Source organism: Brassica napus, chromosome C9 (assembly GCF_020379485.1).
Source record: "Brassica napus cultivar Da-Ae chromosome C9, Da-Ae, whole genome shotgun sequence".
Lineage (NCBI taxonomy): Eukaryota > Viridiplantae > Streptophyta > Magnoliopsida > Brassicales > Brassicaceae > Brassica > Brassica napus.
The window spans coordinates 50,810,626-50,829,652 of NC_063452.1; the positions used below are offsets into that span (position 1 = coordinate 50,810,626).

The 19,027-nt window shown below is 37.5% G+C and overlaps 3 protein-coding genes and 2 pseudogenes across 5 annotated transcripts; all 5 read left to right on the forward strand.

The window, feature by feature from the left end:
* Positions 1 to 327: 327 nt before the first annotated feature.
* Positions 328 to 917, forward strand: LOC125575208 (annotated as a pseudogene).
* Positions 918 to 1,008: 91 nt separating this feature from the next.
* Positions 1,009 to 4,356, forward strand: LOC125593046 (annotated as a pseudogene).
* Positions 1,871 to 4,209, forward strand: LOC106364349 (probable LRR receptor-like serine/threonine-protein kinase At5g59680). The gene is made up of 11 exons (XM_048768085.1): positions 1,871 to 1,932; positions 2,033 to 2,104; positions 2,190 to 2,261; positions 2,407 to 2,466; positions 2,558 to 2,721; positions 2,806 to 3,059; positions 3,158 to 3,284; positions 3,363 to 3,428; positions 3,510 to 3,699; positions 3,799 to 3,883; positions 3,958 to 4,209. The coding sequence occupies exons 1-11, from the start codon at positions 1,871 to 1,873 to the stop codon at positions 4,207 to 4,209; spliced, it is 1,404 nt and encodes a 467-aa protein (XP_048624042.1).
* Positions 4,357 to 10,103: 5,747 nt separating the features above from the next.
* Positions 10,104 to 11,645, forward strand: LOC125575424 (probable LRR receptor-like serine/threonine-protein kinase At5g59680). Its single transcript, XM_048768086.1, has 4 exons — positions 10,104 to 10,119; positions 10,190 to 10,320; positions 10,867 to 11,362; positions 11,497 to 11,645. The coding sequence occupies exons 1-4, from the start codon at positions 10,104 to 10,106 to the stop codon at positions 11,643 to 11,645; spliced, it is 792 nt and encodes a 263-aa protein (XP_048624043.1).
* Positions 11,506 to 14,398, forward strand: LOC106362923 (probable LRR receptor-like serine/threonine-protein kinase At5g59680). Of its 3 annotated transcripts, XM_048768976.1 has the most exons (10): positions 11,506 to 11,641; positions 11,744 to 11,815; positions 11,899 to 11,970; positions 12,084 to 12,152; positions 12,247 to 12,410; positions 12,479 to 12,732; positions 12,820 to 12,946; positions 13,025 to 13,090; positions 13,187 to 13,376; positions 13,482 to 14,398. In XM_048768976.1, exons 6-10 carry the CDS (start codon positions 12,592 to 12,594, stop codon positions 13,891 to 13,893), a joined length of 936 nt encoding a protein of 311 aa, XP_048624933.1. In that variant the 5' UTR covers positions 11,506 to 11,641; positions 11,744 to 11,815; positions 11,899 to 11,970; positions 12,084 to 12,152; positions 12,247 to 12,410; positions 12,479 to 12,591; the 3' UTR covers positions 13,894 to 14,398. The 3 variants fall into 3 exon arrangements, with proteins under 3 accessions (XP_048624933.1, XP_048624935.1, XP_048624934.1); XM_048768978.1 differs by having other exon boundaries at positions 11,744 to 11,970; XM_048768977.1 differs by having other exon boundaries at positions 11,744 to 12,152.
* The last annotated feature ends 4,629 nt before the right edge of the window (positions 14,399 to 19,027 follow it).

The following is a 19,027-nucleotide window of genomic DNA, read 5'->3' on the forward strand; positions in this document are numbered from 1 at the left end:
GTGCAAATGGATGTCATATTTTATAAATGATGTATAAAAAATTATTCATAAATATTTTTGTGTTAAAATTTTGATATTTATTTCGGATGGAATGGATAATTAATTATTAATTATAAACATATTTGTCAGCGATTTTGATGAAAAAACGTGGTAAATTTATTTTATTTCTTATATCCACTCATGTTTATTTCATAAACTTTATTTTATGTTTATCATTTATTTAGACCCTTTGTGATTTATTCCATTTATAGCGAATATTATTTTTATTTGCTCCTTTAAGTTATAGGCTTATCCTGATTAATCCAGATAAAAGTGAAACAAATATAACGCACTGTTCATCACAACTCTTGTCCATGTGTGTTAGCAGGGTTCATCAGTTTGGATTGCGGGCTATCCGCGGAAGAACTTTCTTCTCCCTATGATGAGCCAAGCACTGGTTTGCGGTTCTCTTCGGACGCAGCGTACATCCAGAGTGGGCAAACTGGAAGTATCCAACCAAACCGTGAGAGCCAATACTTGAAACCGTACAGAACGCTGAGATATTTTCCAAATGGATCACGAAACTGTTACAATCTGAATGTGGAAAAGGGAAGTAAATATTTGGTCAGAGCTTTCTCTGTGTATGAAAATTATGATGGTCTTAACATTAAGCCCAAGTTTGATCTGTATCTGGGACCTAATCTTTGGAGCACGGTAGAATGGCAAGAACGAGATGATGTTAGACGAGTGGAGATGTTGCACATTCCAACGTCAAACTCGTTGCAGATTTGTCTCGTTAAGAACGGAACAACTATTCCGCTAATATCCACCTTGGAGATACGGCCTGTGTGGGAAACACGATATATGAGACTGTGTCTGGTTCCCTCAATCTTTACTTTCGGACGTTTTTCAACAAATCAGATACTTACATAAGGTAACTCAACTTCAAGTCAATGTTTTCTGCTATGTAATGTAACTAAGTTTTGCAAGTAATCCCTTTATCAAAAGAAAAAAAAAACTATATTTTGCTCTGTTTCCTGTGGTTCTTCTGTTCACCTCTGTCTTTTCCAAGGTCGTACACTGTTTGCAACATAAGGGGTTTGTTTCAAGAATTATACCCTGCATGGTTCATGAAAAATGAAATGTTCCATCTTAATTTTATTGATTTCACTTCTAAACCCCATTTCCAGGTACCCGAGCGATAGATATGACCGTGTATGGACTTGGTACTTCAGAAATGAATGGACCCAGATTTCCACCACTCTCCAAGTGGAAGTGAACAATTTAGAAAATGATTATGATCCACCAAATGCCGCACTCACAAGTGCTGCAATACCTACTAATTCCAATTTGCCATTGATGATCAACTGGACTTCGAGTATTGTTGATAACCAATATTACTTCTACGTACACACACTTCGCTGAGATCCAAGAGTTGCAGACCAACGATACCAGGGAGTTCAGCATAGTTTGGAATGGAGAAGTCCTACACAGACAATTCATTCCTCCAAAATTTAGTGCATTTACTATCTATAACCCGTCGCCTATAATTTGCGAAGGAAGGGAATGCAGTCTCCAGCTGATAAGAACTAACAGATCAACTCTTCCACCTCTGATTAATGCTCATGAGGTCTACACAGTTATCCATTTTCCGCAGTCTGAAACAAATGAAAATGACGGTATGTTGTGCTTATAAGGTCGCAACTATTGATATATGTTTAGTAATACATAAATCATAATTAACTCCAATAGAATAGTCAACTCATTTCATATACTAATTCAATTATCATCAAAACATATTTTGTCAGTGGTTTCTGTTCAAAACATCAAAACCACCTATAGAATAAGTAAAAATAGCTGGCAAGGAGACCCATGCGTCCCTCAACAGCTTATGTGGGAAGGCTTAAACTGCAGAATCACGGATAAGTCTACACCACCAAGAATCACTTATTTGTAAGTCATAAGATCAATAGTCACACACATTCTTCAAGATCTGTTAGTAATGGTGATCATTTACACTTCTGAATGCATGTGTTTTTGGACATATCACCAGAAACTTGTCTTCGAGTGGTCTAACTGGAACCATTGCGGATTACATTCAGAATCTCACACAACTAGAAACTCTGTAAGTATGTTCAGCTTTGATAGGAAGAAATATAATTATATCTGGATGAATTCTAAATTTTTTACTCAATCTTGAAACACACTAGGGACTTGTCTAATAATAATTTGACTGGAGAAGTGCCAGAGTTTCTAGGCAACATGAAATCGTTGGTGTTCATGTAAGTCTCTCTTTTCTACATATTTTTGTAATGCTTTTCAGATTCCAGCTCAATTCATTTTTTTTTGGTACTGCTTTTTAGATTCCACCTAGATCATGTCCGAAGTTTGTTCTTGTTATATTTATTTAACTTTTATTTTGAACAGAAACTTAAGCAGGAACGATCTTAGTGGTTTGATTCCTCAGGCTCTTCTGAGGAAAGGACTGTTAGAGTGAGAACCTTATGATGCAGATTTTGATAATTTCTCAGTTATTTGTGTAACTAATGTCTTGAAACAAAACATTGCCTTCTTGTAGTCCTCAAGGGAACCCAAGACTTTGTCTCTCTGATTCATGCATACCTCCCAAATCCAAGCCATTTCCAGTGGCAATTGTGGCATCACTTGCGTCTGTGGCCATTATCCTTGTTGTTTTGGTACTTGCTTTTGTTTTAAAGAAGAAAACGCGGTCAATTTTAGGAGGTAATTTGCAAGAAAATAAATTGAACAACTGTACATAGCTTATAAATAGTTTAGTTTATATCCCTCAACATTTCTTTTGCACAGCTCTACAACGGCCACCTTCTATATCGTCAGCTGTGAACGTCACAAATGCTAATCCACCAGTTTCACCAATCCAAATGAATAAGAAAAGGTTTACTTATTCAGAGGTCATTAATATGACAAATAACTTTCAAAGAGTTGTTGGGGAAGGAGGATTCGGTATTGTCTATCACGGTACTCTAAATGTGTATGAACAAGTAGCTGTTAAACTGCTTTCCCAATCATCGACACAAGGCTATAAGCAATTCAAGGCAGAAGTATGCATACCTGCTTTTTTCTTTTCTTGAAAAGTTTACAGTATCCTTCGCATCACAAGCTTATGGATTACGTATGTGTTTTCTCTATGTATGATTAGGTTGATCTTCTTATGAGAGTTCACCATACAAATTTGGTAAACTTAGTAGGATACTGTAATGAAGGAGATCACTTGGCTCTAATACACGAGTATGTGCCCAATGGAGACTTAAGACACCATCTGTCTGGTAAACTTTTTCAAAATTCATATGTAACAAAAGCTCATGAAACCATTATGTAAATGCATCTACATATTTGAGATACAGGGAAAGGAGGTAGATCCATTATCAACTGGGGTATTCGACTACGAATAGCCTTGGAGGCTGCGTCAGGTTTGTTTACATTTAAGCCATAAAATGTAATTAATTCTTTCTTCCATTTTTAAAGCTATGATAGATGAATCCATTCCACAGGTTTGGAGTACTTACACATTGGGTGCATACCAGCAATGGTTCATAGAGATGTAAAAACTACGAACATATTGTTGGAGGAGCAGTTCAAGGCTAGACTTGCTGATTTTGGGCTATCGAGATCTTTCCCAGTTGGAGGTGAGTCTCATGTTTCGACGATGATTGCTGGCACTCCTGGATATCTTGATCCCGAGTAAGTATTGTTGATTAATATCACAATGTTGATGTTTTCTTTTCCTTCTTGTTGAAGAATGCATGTCGATAATAATATATTACTTTCTTCACCTGGCAGATATTACCGTACAAGTCGGTTGACCGAGAAGAGCGATGTGTACAGTTTCGGGATTGTGTTATTGGAGATGATCACAAACCAACCCGTGATTGACCAATCTCGTAAAAATTCTCACATAACACAATGGGTTGAGTTTGAGCTAATTAGCGGAGATATTAGGACTACATGGATCCAAACCTTCAAGGAGACTATGACTCTCACTCTGCCTGGAGAGTTCTTGATTTGGCAATGTCATGTGCAAATCCTTCTTCCACAAAACGTCCAAGCATGTCTCAGGTTGTTGTCGAACTAAAGGAGTGTCTTGCGTCTGAAAACTCGAGGAGAAATATGAAGAGAGGCAGGATGGACTCTCATGGTCAGGCTAAAGTGAGCATGCTCATTGACACTGGGATATTTCCTGAGGCGAGATAGTTTGAGCTGCTACAAGTCAGATGTAAAAAAAGTCATAGCACTAAACAAACCTGGTCAATTTACTTCGATCATCGACATGTAGCATATTTTATGTTTGTTTTGTGATTGTTTTTGTTTATTAATGAACCATGAACGTGTGTTGTGTAACTCTTGAGTGCCATGCTGTGAATGTTACTGTGATGATTACTAGTTTGAATAAATAAACTATGGCTTGAACATAAGATTCAAATTAATAAGAGCCGTTACAAAAAAAGAAAGGAAATTCATCTTGGAATTAGCTTAGATAAATGATTCATAAGTGTTGTATAGGTGGGGTTTTCAGTGGGAGTTGTGGGGTGTCCCTTCCCAATATCTCTGAATCTCACTGTCACGTATCATCAGCTCTAATGGCTGAAGCCATTGCTGTCCATCGAGCGGTAGCTCTTGCGGTCTATTCAAACGTCCGATCTCTGGCGGTTCTATCTGATTCCTTATCCCTGATCAAGCTATTGAAGAAGGGAGAGTACCAATCTGAACTGTTCGGTATCATGTTTGATATCTATCGCTTCATCTCTTTCTTTGATGTCATTTCTTTTGATTTTATTTCTCGAAACTTTAACTGTGAGGCTGATTCGGTGGCAAAATCAGTTCTTGCTTTGTCTGTAAGAAACCCCCCTAGAGCATCTCCAATGTATTACTCCATTTTCTACTCCAAAATAGAGTAACTCCAAAATGAAGTTGAGTTTTGCTCCAATGTATTACTCCATTTCCTACTCCAAAATAGAATATTTTTAATATATTATGTTTTATGTTAATAAAAAATTAGTAATATCATCTTTCATTTATACTATTTGCAAAATAGTCCATTTTCATATGTATGATCTTTTATATTTTATATCATATATCTTTTGTATGGTGCTTATCTTTTATTTTTTATATGTATGGTCTTTTATGTTTTATATTATATATATTTTGTTGCATAAAATAGTTGATTAGATGGATATTTATATAATTAAGAAATAGTAACAGTAATTTTTATAATATATATAGTAAAATAATATTTATATATTTATTTAAAATAATATTTTATTAAAAACGAAAATATTTAAATATGGAAGACCACTTTATAAATAAAAAATTCCAACTCCATTTTGGAGGAATGAGGGCATCTCCAACCCTACTCCAAACTCCATTTTGCAGTAAAATCATCTCCAACCCCACTCCAAAACCCACTCCAAAACCCACTCCAAAATGGAGTAATAGATATGATTACTCCAAATATGGAGTAAACCAACTCATTACTCCAAAATGGAGTTGAAATTTTTTATTTATAAAATGGTCTTCCATATTTAAATATTTTCGTTTTTAATAAAATATTATTTTAAATAAATATATAAATATTATTTTACTATATATATTATAAAAATTACTGTTAATATTTCTTAATTATATAAATATCCATCTAATCAACTATTTTATGCAACAAAATATATATAATATAAAGCATAAAAGACCATACATATAAAAAATAAAAGATAAGCACCATACAAAAGATATATGATATAAAATATAAAAGATCATACATATGAAAATGGACTATTTTGCAAATAGTATAAATGAAAGATGATATTACTAATTTTTTATTAACATAAAACATAATATATTAAAAATATTCTATTCTGGAGTAGGAAATGGAGTAATACATTGAAGCAAAACTCAACTTCATTTTGGAGTTACTCTATTTTGGAGTAGAAAATTGAGTAATACACTGGAGATGCTCTGAGTTGGTTTACTCCATATTTGGAGTAATCATATCTATTACTCCATTTTGGAATGAGTTTTGGAGTGGGGTTGGAGATGGTTTTACTGCAAAATGGAGTTTGGAGTGGGTTTTGGAGTAGGGTTGGAGATGGCCTTAGTGGCGGGTAGAACTCCCCTTTTAAATTAATGCAATGCTTGGTTTGATAAAAAAAAATGATTCTCATTTAATGTAAGATTTTATTTCTTACGTGCTTCTTGGTCTGCTCCTTTTTTTCCATATACTAATGTTAAAGCATTGTTGTCTTCTTATGCCTCTTCCGTTTCCCTTGGTGCAGCTGCACTAGAAATCATATTTACTCAATTTCACCATTGACTCCAATGAGTATTTCTTCTACCGTCCTTCATGGTAAAGAAAACACATTAACTTGCCAAGTCTTTCATTTAGTGTATGATTTGGGTTTGCTTATGTAATATTCTGACTGTCCATGGCTAATGGCCTCTACGTGCGCTCATTCAACCCATGGTCCCACCCGTGCGACCAGTAGTGTGTTAACTTTACAAAGACTCATAAGATTTACTTACTAATCCTACAATTGATTTTTTTCATGTATTTTGACATCACTTATGCAGTATATCACAAATCATATATGGATAGTTTACTCATCTTTCCAATATTCCATTTAAACACGCTTAATTTTGGAGTTTTTTTAGAATAAGTGATTACAAATAAATACATTTTGGTGACACTTGTATCTAAATAAATTTTTAAAACATCTCAACATACACCACTATATACCAAAAATAGGATCATAAATCGGGGTGTTACAGCTTATTTATTTGTTGTTTATCTTCAACAGCATAGCCAATAGTTTCTTGATTTTCATAGGGAGTTGAGGGAACATGGATAGTTCGCTTGGGCTTCGGTTGGTCACGATAACATTGGCCTTCATTCATATTGGTCATGCTCAAGACCAAAAAGGTATCTGATATTTTATCTGTTCTATATACATCCTTACTTCATGACAAACGTTGTATAGCAGAACACTGGTTTTAATGGTTAATGTTAACCATGTCTGTTAACAGGGTTTATCAGTTTGGATTGTGGGCTACCTGCAAATGAACTGTCTCCTTATAGCGAGACTTATACTAGACTGTCGTTCTCTTCCGACGAAAATTTCATACAGAGCGGAAAAATTGGTCGAATCCAAGCAAACCGAGAGAGCAAATTCGGGAAGCCATACAGAACGCTGAGATATTTTCCCAATGGAACACGAAACGGTTACAATCTAAGTGTGGAGAAAGGCAGAAATCATTTGATCAGGGCTTATTTTATATATGCAAATTATGATGGTTTTGATATTAACCCAATGTTTGATCTGTATCTTGGACCTAATTTGTGGGACACGATAGATTTGCAAGGACAAGTGAATGGTACACGGGCGGAGATGTTGCACATTCCAATATCAAACTCGTTGCAGATTTGTCTGGTTAAGACAGGGACTACTACTCCGTTCATATCCACCTTGGAGATACAGCCAATGGGAAATGATAGTTATATCACTGATTCTGGTTCCCTCAAACTTTTCTTTCGGAGATATTTTAGTGCGTCGAAGAATTTCATAAGGTACCTCAACGTCAATCGAATTCTTTCTCTCTTTTTTTTTCTCTCTCTCTCTCTCTCTCTCTCTCTCTCTCTCTCTCTCCTATGTTCCGTCTCTTGTACTGTGTTTCTTGCGGTTCAGTTCACCTGTCTTTCGCGGGTAATGTACACTTTTGTTCGCAACATAGGGTTTGTTTCAAGGAAATAACTTAAATAGGATTTTAAACTTAGGGACATGGACCTACATGCATTCAACTTTTTTCACAGCATTTTTAATTTCAATTTTTCTAAAATATAGTTGTTGTAAATTTTATAAAATTTTCTTAATTGTAATATTTTTCTATTTAAATTTTAAAATAATATAATTTATTTTTTATTAAAATAATATAATTTAAAAACAGATATTTAAGAGAATTGTCCCGATATATATTGGCACTTTACTTTTTTGTTATTAAAATAATCAATATATAATCCCAATTTATACTGTCACGTTACTTTCGCATCATTATGTCAAATCATCATTATTCGAGATTAATATGCTAAACTTCGTTATATAAAGATTTGAAATGGTAGTGAAAAAGTTGAAAATGCGTGTAGGTGTCAATCTGATGATTTAAATAATATTTCCCCCTTATAAGACAAAAGACAAAAGATTCAACGAAGCATGTTCTTTTTTTTTTTCTTTTGTCACGAAGCATGTTCATACTTCAAATTTACAATCAAACTAATAAAGCTACAACTACCCAAGCGCAAAAAAAACGTTATATTTTACCTTTTTAACTAAATTTGATTCATTATATTTAAAGAGTTAACAAATTTTACGACTGAGAACCGTTGAATAATGCCATGAATCTGTTGGGCCTTAGTCTTTTGAGGCCCACTAGTGCTAGGGTTTTTCGGGATACAACTATATATATTTTATGCCTTCTCTAAACCTAGTTATCAGCCGTAGAGAAACTAGATCTGATCTTCTTGTAGACAGATCTCTGTAATTCCTCCATCAATAAAATCTCTCTTTGCCCGTGGACGTAGCCGTTAGGGGTGAACCACGTTAAATCTCTGTGTCTTTTTTTATTGTTTATCCATCTGTTAATCTCTATCTTCTGATGAGCAGCCTCAATCTTCCAATTCCGAAAATCAACGTATTGGGTCTGAAAAACGCAGTATTGCTAAAGACAGACCAAGGAGAATTGATGTTAGGCCACTAGAGAGATATCGGTTTGAAGATATGGTGGGTTATGCACTACAGGTTGCAGAGGAAGTGGACACTTACGAGCCGTCTACTTACAGAGAAGTCATTTCAAGTTATGCATCTGAGAAATGGTTTTGCTTCAATGGGAGATGAGATGGAATCTCATGAAAAGAATCACACATGGGATCTGGTCACACTACCACCTGGGAGAAAAGTTGTGACTTGCAAGTGGATTTATAAGCTAAAAGAAGGCCAGTCAGTAGAAGAGGGAGTCAAGTATAAATCTCGAGTTGTTGCTAGAGGTTTCAGTCAAAGAGAAGGCGTGGACTACAATGAGATATTCTCACCCGTGGTCAGACACACCTCTATCAGAATGCTATTGGCGATAGTAGCACGTCAGGATCTGGAGTTGGAGCAACTTGATGTGAAGACTGCTTTTCTTCATGGAGAGCTTGAGGAGGAGATCTATATGACTCAGCCTGAGGGTTTTCTATTTCCTGGTAAAGAAGATCATGTGTGCAAGTTGAGGAAGTCACTGTATGGACTTAAGCAGTCTCCTAGACAGTGGTACAAGAGGTTTGACAGCTATATGGTCAAGTTGGGCTACGACAGGAGTCCTTATGACTGTTGTGTCTACATGAGCAAGGTGGAGGATGAGTCGTATATCTACCTGGTGCTGTATGTAGACGACATGCTGATAGCTGCCAAGAAGAAGCGTTATGTTCAGAAGCTGAAAGAACTACTGAGTTCTGAATTTGAGATGAAAGATTTGGGTGCTGCGAGGAAGATTCTAGGAATGGAGATCTTCAGGAATAGGAGAAAGAAGAAGCTGTTCTTGTCACAAAAGGCCTACATTGAAAAGGTCTTGACAAGATTCGGGATGCTTAATGTTAAGCCTATCGATACTCCATGTGTTGCAAATTTTCATCCTACCATGAGTGATGAAATGTCTGAAGGGGAAATCGATTATATGTCACCTGTTCCTTATGCTAGTGCTGTAGGAAGTTTGATGTATGCTATGGTTTGTACAAGACCAGATCTTGCACACGCAGTCAGTGTTGTGAGTAGGTTCATGGTTCAGCCGCGAAAGAAGCACTGGATCGCTGTGAAGAGGATTTTCCGGTACCTTAAGGGTACATCTAATATTGGTCTTGTCTATGGAGACAAGGATCCGAGACTGGTTACTGGGTATTCTGATTCGGATTATGCAGGAGATGTGGACAACAGGAGATCTATGACTGGTTACGTATTTACTTTGGGCGGTTATGTTGTGAGCTGGAAGGCGACTTTGCAGTCGACAATGACTTTGTCTACAACTGAGGCAGAGTATATGGCATTGACATAAGCTGCTAAGGAGGCAATATGGTTGAGAGGATTGGTCAGTGATCTTGGTCTTCATCATGATCAGGCTACTGTGTTTTGTGATAGCTTAAGTGCTATCTTCTTAGCCAAGGATCAGGTTCATCATGAGAGAACCAAGCATATCGATGTAAGATACCATTTTCTAAGAGATGAGAAGAGGATTGAAGTGAAGAAGGTAGGAACAGCTGATAATCCTGCGGATATGTTCACTAAGCTGGTTCCTCATAGCAAGTTCAAGCATTGTCTTGATTTGCTAAACATCTCAAGCTGTTAAATCTGGCCCTGATGGGCGTTTGGCCCTGAGGGGCATCTGGCTCGAAGAGAGCATCTGGCCCAAGTGAGGGCATCTGGCCCAAGTGAGGGCATCTGGCTCTGAGGAGCATCTGGCTCTGAGGAGCATCTGGTCTGACGGGACATCTGACATCTGAGTTCGACGGAACATCTGAGCAAAGAGAGAGTCTAGTACATCTGTATTCTGAGCACGAAGAAGTGCATTCTGGTACATCTGATTATAGAGGATTCAAGTCAAAGTGGAGATTTGTTGAATAATGCATTGAATCTGTTGGGCCTTAGTCTTTTGAGGCCTACTAGTGCTAGGGTTCCTCTAAACCTAGTTAGCCGCCGTAGAGAAACTAGATACGATCTTCTTGTAGACAGATCTCTGTAATTCATCCATCAATAAAATTTCTCTTTGCCTGTCGACGTAGCCGTTAGGAGTGAACAAGCTATCAATCACAACAAAGAACAATATATTACATCCTAGTTATTGACTCCACTTCCAAAACCCATCTTCAATGTCTATGATCGCGTATGGGATTCGTACTTTAGAAACGAATGGACCCAGATTTCCACCACTCTCCAAGTGAACAATTCAAACAATTATTCTCCACCAAAGGCAGCACTCACGACTGCTGCAACATCTACTAATGCCTATGCGCCACTGACGATAAAATGGAATTCGAGTAACGTTTTTAGCCAATATTACTTGTATACACACTTCGCTGAGATCCAAGAGTTGCAGACCAACGATACCAGGGAATTCAACCTGAATTGGAATGGAAATCACTACTATGACCTTCTAGTTCCTCCAAAATTTAAAGTATTTACTGTTTTTAGCGAGTCTGGGGGTAGCTGCAAAGGAGGGGAATGCAGTTTTCAGCTGACGAGAACCAACAGATCAACTCTTCCTCCTCTGGTTAACGCTCTTGAGGTCTTCACAGTTATCCACTTTCCGCAGCCTGAAACAAATGAAACCGATGGTATGTTATGCACATAAGGTCGAAAATTTGCTGTATGTTTGTTTAGTAAATAAGAAATATAAACCCACAATAGAGTAGTCAAGTCATTTTATATAACTTTTCACTATTAAGTACTTTTTAAAAACAAATGTCAGTGTTTGCTGTCCAAAACATCAAAACCACATATGGAATAAGTAGAATTAGCTGGCAAGGAGATCCATGCGTCCCTCAACAGTTTATATGGGATGGCTTAAGCTGTAGCAACACGGATATGGCTACACCACCAAGAATCACTCATTTGTAAGTCATAAGTTCACTAGTACACACGCTCTTTTAGTATCTGTTAGTAGTCCTGATCAATGATCATTTACACTGTTCATTGTGTTTTGGACATATCACCAGAAACTTGTCTTCAAGTGGTCTAACAGGAAACATAACGGATGGCATTCAGAATCTTACATTACTAGAAACTCTGTAAGTATGTTCGGTGTTAATATATAGGAGGCAGCAAATTGTTATATGGATTCAATTTTTTTTACTAATCTTGAAAACATTAGGGACCTGTCCAATAATAATTTGATTGGAGAGGTGCCAGAGTTTTTAGGCAATATGAAATCGTTGGTGTTCATGTAAGTTTGTCTTTACATTATTTGGTAGTAGTTTTCAAATTTCCACCTCAGTTTTTTTCATGTATATAAGTATGTCCAAGTTTGATCTCTCTTTTTTTTTAAAAAATAAACAGAAACATAAGCATGAACAATCTTAGTGGTTTGATTCCTCAGGCTCTTCAAAGGAAAGGACTAGAGTTATTGTGAGAAACTTCCCACCTAGAATCTAATTTTTTCAGTTATTGTCCAAAACCCATGTGTGCAACTAATGTCTTGGAAAAAACTGTCTATTTGTAGTTGTCAAGGGAACCCAAGACTTTGAATCTCTGGTTCATGCCTACCTGCCAAACCCAAGCCATTTCCAGTGGCAACTTTCGCATCAGTAGCATCTGTAGCTATTATCATTGCTGTTTTGGTACTTACTTTTGTTGTAAGGAAGAAAAAGCCGTCAATTGTGGGAGGTAACTTGCAAGAAAAGAATTCCAACTAGATTTTAGTTTTTATCCCATAAAGTATTTCTTATTCACAGCTCAACAACGGCCGCCTAGTATATCATCAGCTGTGAATGTTACGTATGCAAATTCACCGGTTTCATCAATCCAAACCAATAAGAGAAGTTTTACATATTCAGAGGTCATTAATATGACAAACAACTTCCAAAGGGTTGTTGGGGAAGGAGGATTTGGAATTGTCTACCACGGTACTCTAAATGATTATGAACAAGTAGCTGTTAAGCTCCTTTCTCAATCATCAACTCGAGGCTATAGACAATTCAAGGCTGAAGTATGCATACCTTAATTTTCTTTCTCAAAAAAATTGTGATTATACTTAGCATCATAAGCTTATGGATTTTTTTGGATGGATGATTAGGTTGATCTTCTTATGAGAGTTCACCACACAAATTTGGTAAACCTAGTAGGATATTGTAATGAAGGAGATCACTTGGCTCTGATATACGAGTTTGTGCCCAATGGGGACTTAAGACAACATCTGTCTGGTAAACTTAAAAGATTTGCATATGTAACAATAGCTCGTGAAACCATTATATCAATGGATCTAACTATTTAAAATACAGGGAAAGGAGGAAGATCCATCATCAATTGGGGTATTCGGCTACGAATAGCTGTGGAGGCTGCATCAGGTTTGTTCTAAGTTCTAAGCTAAGCCAGACCAAGAAATAATTATTTCTGCCCTTTTTCAAACTGTTACCCCATAGATGAATCCATTCTTTATTTAGGTTTGGAGTACTTACACATTGGCTGCATACCACCAATGGTTCATAGAGATGTCAAAACCACAAACATATTGTTGGACGAGCAGTTTAAGGCCAAGCTTGCTGATTTTTGGCTGTCAAGATCTTTTCCAGTTGTAGATGAATCTCATGTTTCGACGATGGTTGCTGGTACTCCTGGATACCTTGATCCCGAGTAAGGATTGTTAATTAACATCACAACTTGCTGGAAAAAAAAATTCTTCTTCAGTGGTTGAATAATATGTTTAGATAACAGTATACCATTTTCATTGCCTTGCAGATATTACCGTACAAATCGGTTGACCGAGAAGAGCGATGTGTACAGTTTCGGCATTGTGTTATTGGAGATGATCACAAACCAACCCGTGATTGACCAATCCCGTGAAAAGTCTCACATAACAGAGTGGGCTGGGTTTGAGGTAAATAGTGGAGATATTAGGAGTATCATGGATCCAAACCTTCAAGAAGACTACGACTCTGATTCTGCATGGAGAACTTTTGACTTGGCAATGTCATGTGCAAACCCTTCTTCCAAAAGACGCCCAAGCATGTTTCAGGTTGTTGTGGAACTGAAAGAGTGTCTTGCGTCTGAAAAATCGAGTAGAAATATGAGTAGAGGCATAATGGACTCTCATAGATCGGATGAAGTGACTGTGCTCGTTGATACTGAGATGTTTCTTGTAGCGAGATAGAATGACTCTTTAGGATCTGAAGAACCTACATGTGTTTGTGTAATACGCTTTTGGATATAGAAGTATTGCCCAAAAGGAAAAAATAAATATTCTATTTTCACTATTTATGAGTAAGATTTTATGAAAATTTTGAACATGAGTTTGGCCACTTGGATGGTTCCTGGTGGAAAAGGGATCGCGTCCTCTGTATTAGCTTTCAAGTGTTGTCTTATTGTAATTCTAATATGGAATCAAATGATTTGATCGTAAAATAGTTTTTTTTTGTGCTAAATACGTAAAATAGTTTTAAGAAACCTATTAATTAAACTTGTAAATGTATAATTTGACTCGGCAAAGTCTCTCTTTTAGCCTATACATTCTACTTTTATCCTTCGCAGCCTGGTCAATGGTTTTCTTGTTGCCCGTAACTTCCATCATTCATATTGTTCAAGCGCAAGACCAACAAGGTTTTCAGAAGTATTTTTGGTTTTCGGAAGTGCATTCTCTCGAGAAAAACATGTTGCCCATTTTTTTTTTAACCAAGAAAGTTATAAACAGACGTATTGGCAGGACAATGTCCCTACTCAAGTTCGTTGCAACAGAAAACCTATTTACTTTTTGTTTCCAGACTCATGACATCTTGCCATGTACGCCCTGGAGATCGATAGGATGGCTCTTTTGGATCTGAAACGCATGCATATGATGCTTATAATCACTTAAATCCTAGTGTCATGCCGTGGATAATAATCACCTTTGTTAAACCTACAAGAGTCACAAATTAGTGAGAGCTGTCAAACAAACAGAATTCTTCATTAACGTGTTTTAACTAATTGGTTTCTTTTTCTTTTTTTTGCTAAACGATTAACTAATTGGTTTCTTTGCATGTGTTTACTCTTGAGTCACGCCATGAAAGATCACAAATCAAGTATTCTAGAATTTCGAAGGAAAAGAATATGGATTGTGAGTTCTTATTCATTAGGGATGCTATTCTTGGGAAAAGGACTCACAAACGATATATAATGCAAATTTGGCTACGTAATGAGTAGCATGTTTTAAGCTTAACGCTTCTATGGAGACCCAACCTTTTTTTTAAACTTTTTTTGCCTTGGTTTACTCTTCCTTGTTCATCAACTTTTGTAAATTTACAAGGGAAAATTGCCAAATATGACTCACAACGTGATTTCAAATGCAAAAGTAAACCTAAACTTGAATCAAATGTAAAAGTAACCTAAAAAACTATTGAAATTACAACCAACCCTTTGTGAACAAACAAAAAACCGATTTTTTTTTACGTTTCTAACCCCCGTAAGTCGTCTGGACTAGTTCTACTTAGAAATAATTTAAAAATTTTGTAAAAAATATTTTGATAAGTGAAAAATTGAAATCATGTAATTAACATATGTTTTAAGAGATATAAATTAAGATATAACAACAGTTAATTGTTTTCAACATATATGAGTGAAAATAGTGAGTCATGATATTCTTTGGTTTAGGTTTTGCCAACATATGTTGTAGTATTGTATGTGTTCTGAGGATTAGATTTTGGAATGCATAAATGTTTTTTTGAAAACATTAAAATTTAACTAAGTGTGTTTATTTCTGTGTATAGTAAACACTATTTAAGTATAACTACGGCTTTATAACGTGGTTAGTTAGTTAATTTAGTCAATTTAGTTTAGGGGTTAAATTTAGGGTCTGGGACGACTTACTAGTAAGTCGTCTGATGTAAAGTATTCAACAGTCGACTTACAAACCGGACCGAACCTTTAATTTTTCAATGTACTTTTAAACATAACCGGATTATTTACCGGACATATATAAGGTGTTTTTCTTTTATTCACTGTTTCGCGAAATACAGAAAACCCTAATGTCGTTTCTCTCAAAAGCGATTTCGAAGGCGATTTCCGTCGATTCTCTCTAATCCATCGTTCTCACCGCCGGTTATCTCTCCGCCGTTATCACCGTCGTTCTCACCACCGTTCTCACAGCCGCTTCCTCTATTTAAGATCTGAGAAGAAACCCTAGCGCACATTCTCTCAGAGGCGTCTCATTGAACTCTGCCGCCGGTAAATTATATCTCTTACTGTCGAGTGATTGATTGAGGAAAAGATGAACATAAAACGTTGTCTCTATCAATTTATACACTCGTTCTTTTTTCACGTCTATTTTTGCAGATATATAACCTCTATGTCGAAGGTGACTATATCTTCTCCGAATTTTCAGGTCGGCTTTAGAATGTTCTACTGGAAGTCTTGGAAGACTTATAATTAAATCGCCTGCAAAGTCTTCCAGGAAGACTTTGCAGACGACTTAATTATAAGTCTTTCAGCTGGAAAACTTGCCAGACGACTTAATTATAAGTCTTTGATTGTTTTGAGATGGTTGACTTAATTATAAGTCTTTGATTGTTTTGAGATGGTTGTCTTTGATTGTTTTGCAGGAAAAAAAATGGATATACCAGAACTCCCCCGTAGGAGACATACATTAGGGGAAGAGCCTCCCGCAGTGCATAGCATTTCGTATCATACTTGTTGGACGTTGCATACTGCTTTAAAGAAAGCTCTTCATGATGACGAATATGAAGAGCTGAAGGAGTCGAAGTTGGGAGTTTTCATCAAGTTCCAAGAGCTGGGATTTGATTGGGCTTCAAGGCTGGTTCACTACATGCTCGGTTTCCAGCTGGACATAAAGAAGAAGTATGAGCTGTGGAGTCTCGTTGGTCCAGAACCTGTGAGGTTTTCACTGTTAGAGTTTGAAAACCTCACTGGTCTAAACTGCGAGTACATCGAGGACCTTGAGAGACCTCACTGTGTTGTTACAAAGGAGTTGACTTCTTTCTGGGAGATGTTGGGAGTTCATGTCGAAGTTAGGCCATCTACTCAGGAGATAATAGCAGCATTTGAGTGATACGAAGGGTGGTCTCGGTATGATCGCAAGCGGCTCGCGTACCTTGCCATCTTCACTGGATACATTGAAGGGAGAAAGTATTCAACCCATACACGGGTTAGTCTGGCAAGGCTAGTGATGGAGCTAGAACGGTTTGAGAATTATCCATAAGGGAGAGTCGCGTTTAAGGTGCTGATGGACTCTGTAAGGGCAGAGATATTTCGGGTTGTTACACTATTAATGGGTTTGTGCAAGCTCTCTAGGTCTGGGTGTACACAGCTCTGTCGGAATTGGGTGCTAATTATGGTAATCCTCTTCCAAACAATCCGTCTCCACCGATACTGGCTTACAAGGGTCGCAAAGGACGCAAACAGTTTAAAGAGGCTATCCTTAGTCAGGTATTTACTTCAATCTGGACGACTTCGCAGAAAACTTATAATTAAGTCGTCTGATAAGTCTTCCAACTGGACGACTTAGTAGAAGACTTATAATTAAGTCGTCTGGAAAGTCTTCCAGCTGGATGACTTAGTAGAAGACTTATAATTAAGTCGTCTAGGAAGACTATCCAGACTACTTAATTATAAGTCTTCTACTAAGTCTTCCAGCTGGAAGACTTTTCAGATGGCTTAATTATAAGTCGTCCAGCTGGAAGACTTTCCAGACGACTTAATTATAAGTCGTCTGCGAAGTCTTTTCTTTCCATCTTTCTTAATCCGTCAAATATCTAAGTTCATATCTTCTATTTACTGCAGACTAGGGTGATCAACTTTGTTCAGAAGGACATTGGTGAAATGTTTCCAAATTGGGAGTTTGATGTTGAGGAAACGCCCGCAGAAAACATAATTAAACTCATGTTTGTGAAGAAACCGTGGAAGTGGACCATGGATTGCTGGGAAGTCACTGGTACTGGGGTCAATACAAAGACGGCGGTTGTGAGTCTAGCGAAGAAAAAGGTAGTAAGGGAAGACAGTCCAAGACCTCGGAAGAAAGCTCGTAAAGAGGCTAGTGAAGAGGCTAATGAAGAGGCAGCTGCAGTGGCTAGTGAAGAGGCAGCTGCAGAGGCTAGTGAAGAGGTTCATACGACTGTTGGTGGGTTCACCAAAGAGGATATTAAAACCATGTTAAAGTGATGTGCCCCAGTCCATGGACCAGACTGATCAGAACCCTCCAGACGTCCCAGTTGAGGTTCATCCTACCGATCAGATCAGACAGACCAATCGGGCCGTGTACCATCTCGATCCACTTACATCCGGAATGAAGCTTCGACCAAGTCCACGTCCTGAAGACCAATCGGACCGAACCAGTACGCGACCTTCCCAGCCATCTCGACAAGCCAAAGCCAACAGCCGAGCCAGACTTGACGTGGATCATGCCAGACTTGACTATGATCATCCCAGACTTGAGAAGGATCATGCCAGACTTGAGAAAGATCATGCCAGACTTGAGAAAGATCATGCCAGACTTGAGAAAATTCATGTCAGACTTGACTTGGATCATGAGGTTTCACAAAATGATCGAGACTTCTCTCTTTTGGCTCGTACCGCATGTACCAACGACCGTGCTGATGATCTCTCTACCTTGTTCGATCCGATCATGGACTTTTCCTTTGAAAATTTCTCTAAGGCAAGGATCCTTAAGCTATCAGAAGACTTGGGCTTTGTTGGAACGCAACTTGTCCGATCAGAACGTCCCGCGGCCCTTGCTGATCGTCCCGCCTATGTGCTGATCCTTACCGCTTTGGACTTAGCCGGTTCGGATGCATCTGGACAGAAGCCGAACGGTCACTTTGACTAGCTTTCTCTCTTTATTTCCGTGTATTGACTAGATCTAGATCTAAATCTAGTTTTCTAGTTTTCTATTTAACTCCTAGATCTACAAAACTCTATAAGTATGAAACTCTTTCATTTTAATAAATCAGAAATCGATTTTTTCAAAAGCTTTTGAGTTAAACTCTTTGTTCTTCGTTTAAGAACTTGTCTTGTTTCTTGGTGAGTCATATCCAAGTAAACACTTCCTCAAATCGTTGGCCTTGTGAGTCATATCAAGCAACGACGAGAGATCCTTCACTTGGTGGTCTTGTGAGTCATATCAAGCACCATTTGGAGTCGGGAATATCGAAGGCCTTTCCGCAACCTTCGTGCGACCCTTCAATCCATTCAGTTCTCCATCCGGAGTTCATATCCAAATCTGATCCACTCGAGTGAACCGATCTTAGGGTCCTTCAAGTGGTATCAGAGCCACTCGTTTGGTATCTTCTAAATCTTTCATC

What these genes read in the sequence shown, in the direction of transcription:
- LOC106364349 (XM_048768085.1), top strand. Translation starts at nt 1,871, where the DNA reads ATGTGGGAAGGCTTAAACTGCAGAATCACGGATAAGTCTACACCACCA. An exon ending in ATGAAATCGTTGGTGTTCAT is followed by an intron (nt 2,262 to 2,406) that starts GTAAGTCTCTCT and finishes TATTTTGAACAG; the next exon opens with AAACTTAAGCAGGAACGATC. An exon ending in AACGCGGTCAATTTTAGGAG is followed by an intron (nt 2,722 to 2,805) that starts GTAATTTGCAAG and finishes TCTTTTGCACAG; the next exon opens with CTCTACAACGGCCACCTTCT.
- LOC125575424 (XM_048768086.1), top strand. An exon ending in CGGATATGTTCACTAAGCTG is followed by an intron (nt 10,321 to 10,866) that starts GTTCCTCATAGC and finishes ATTACATCCTAG; the next exon opens with TTATTGACTCCACTTCCAAA. An exon ending in TGAAACAAATGAAACCGATG is followed by an intron (nt 11,363 to 11,496) that starts GTATGTTATGCA and finishes AACAAATGTCAG; the next exon opens with TGTTTGCTGTCCAAAACATC.
- LOC106362923 (XM_048768977.1), top strand. Translation starts at nt 12,592, where the DNA reads ATGACAAACAACTTCCAAAGGGTTGTTGGGGAAGGAGGATTTGGAATT. An exon ending in ATAGACAATTCAAGGCTGAA is followed by an intron (nt 12,733 to 12,819) that starts GTATGCATACCT and finishes ATGGATGATTAG; the next exon opens with GTTGATCTTCTTATGAGAGT. An exon ending in CCTGGATACCTTGATCCCGA is followed by an intron (nt 13,377 to 13,481) that starts GTAAGGATTGTT and finishes ATTGCCTTGCAG; the next exon opens with ATATTACCGTACAAATCGGT.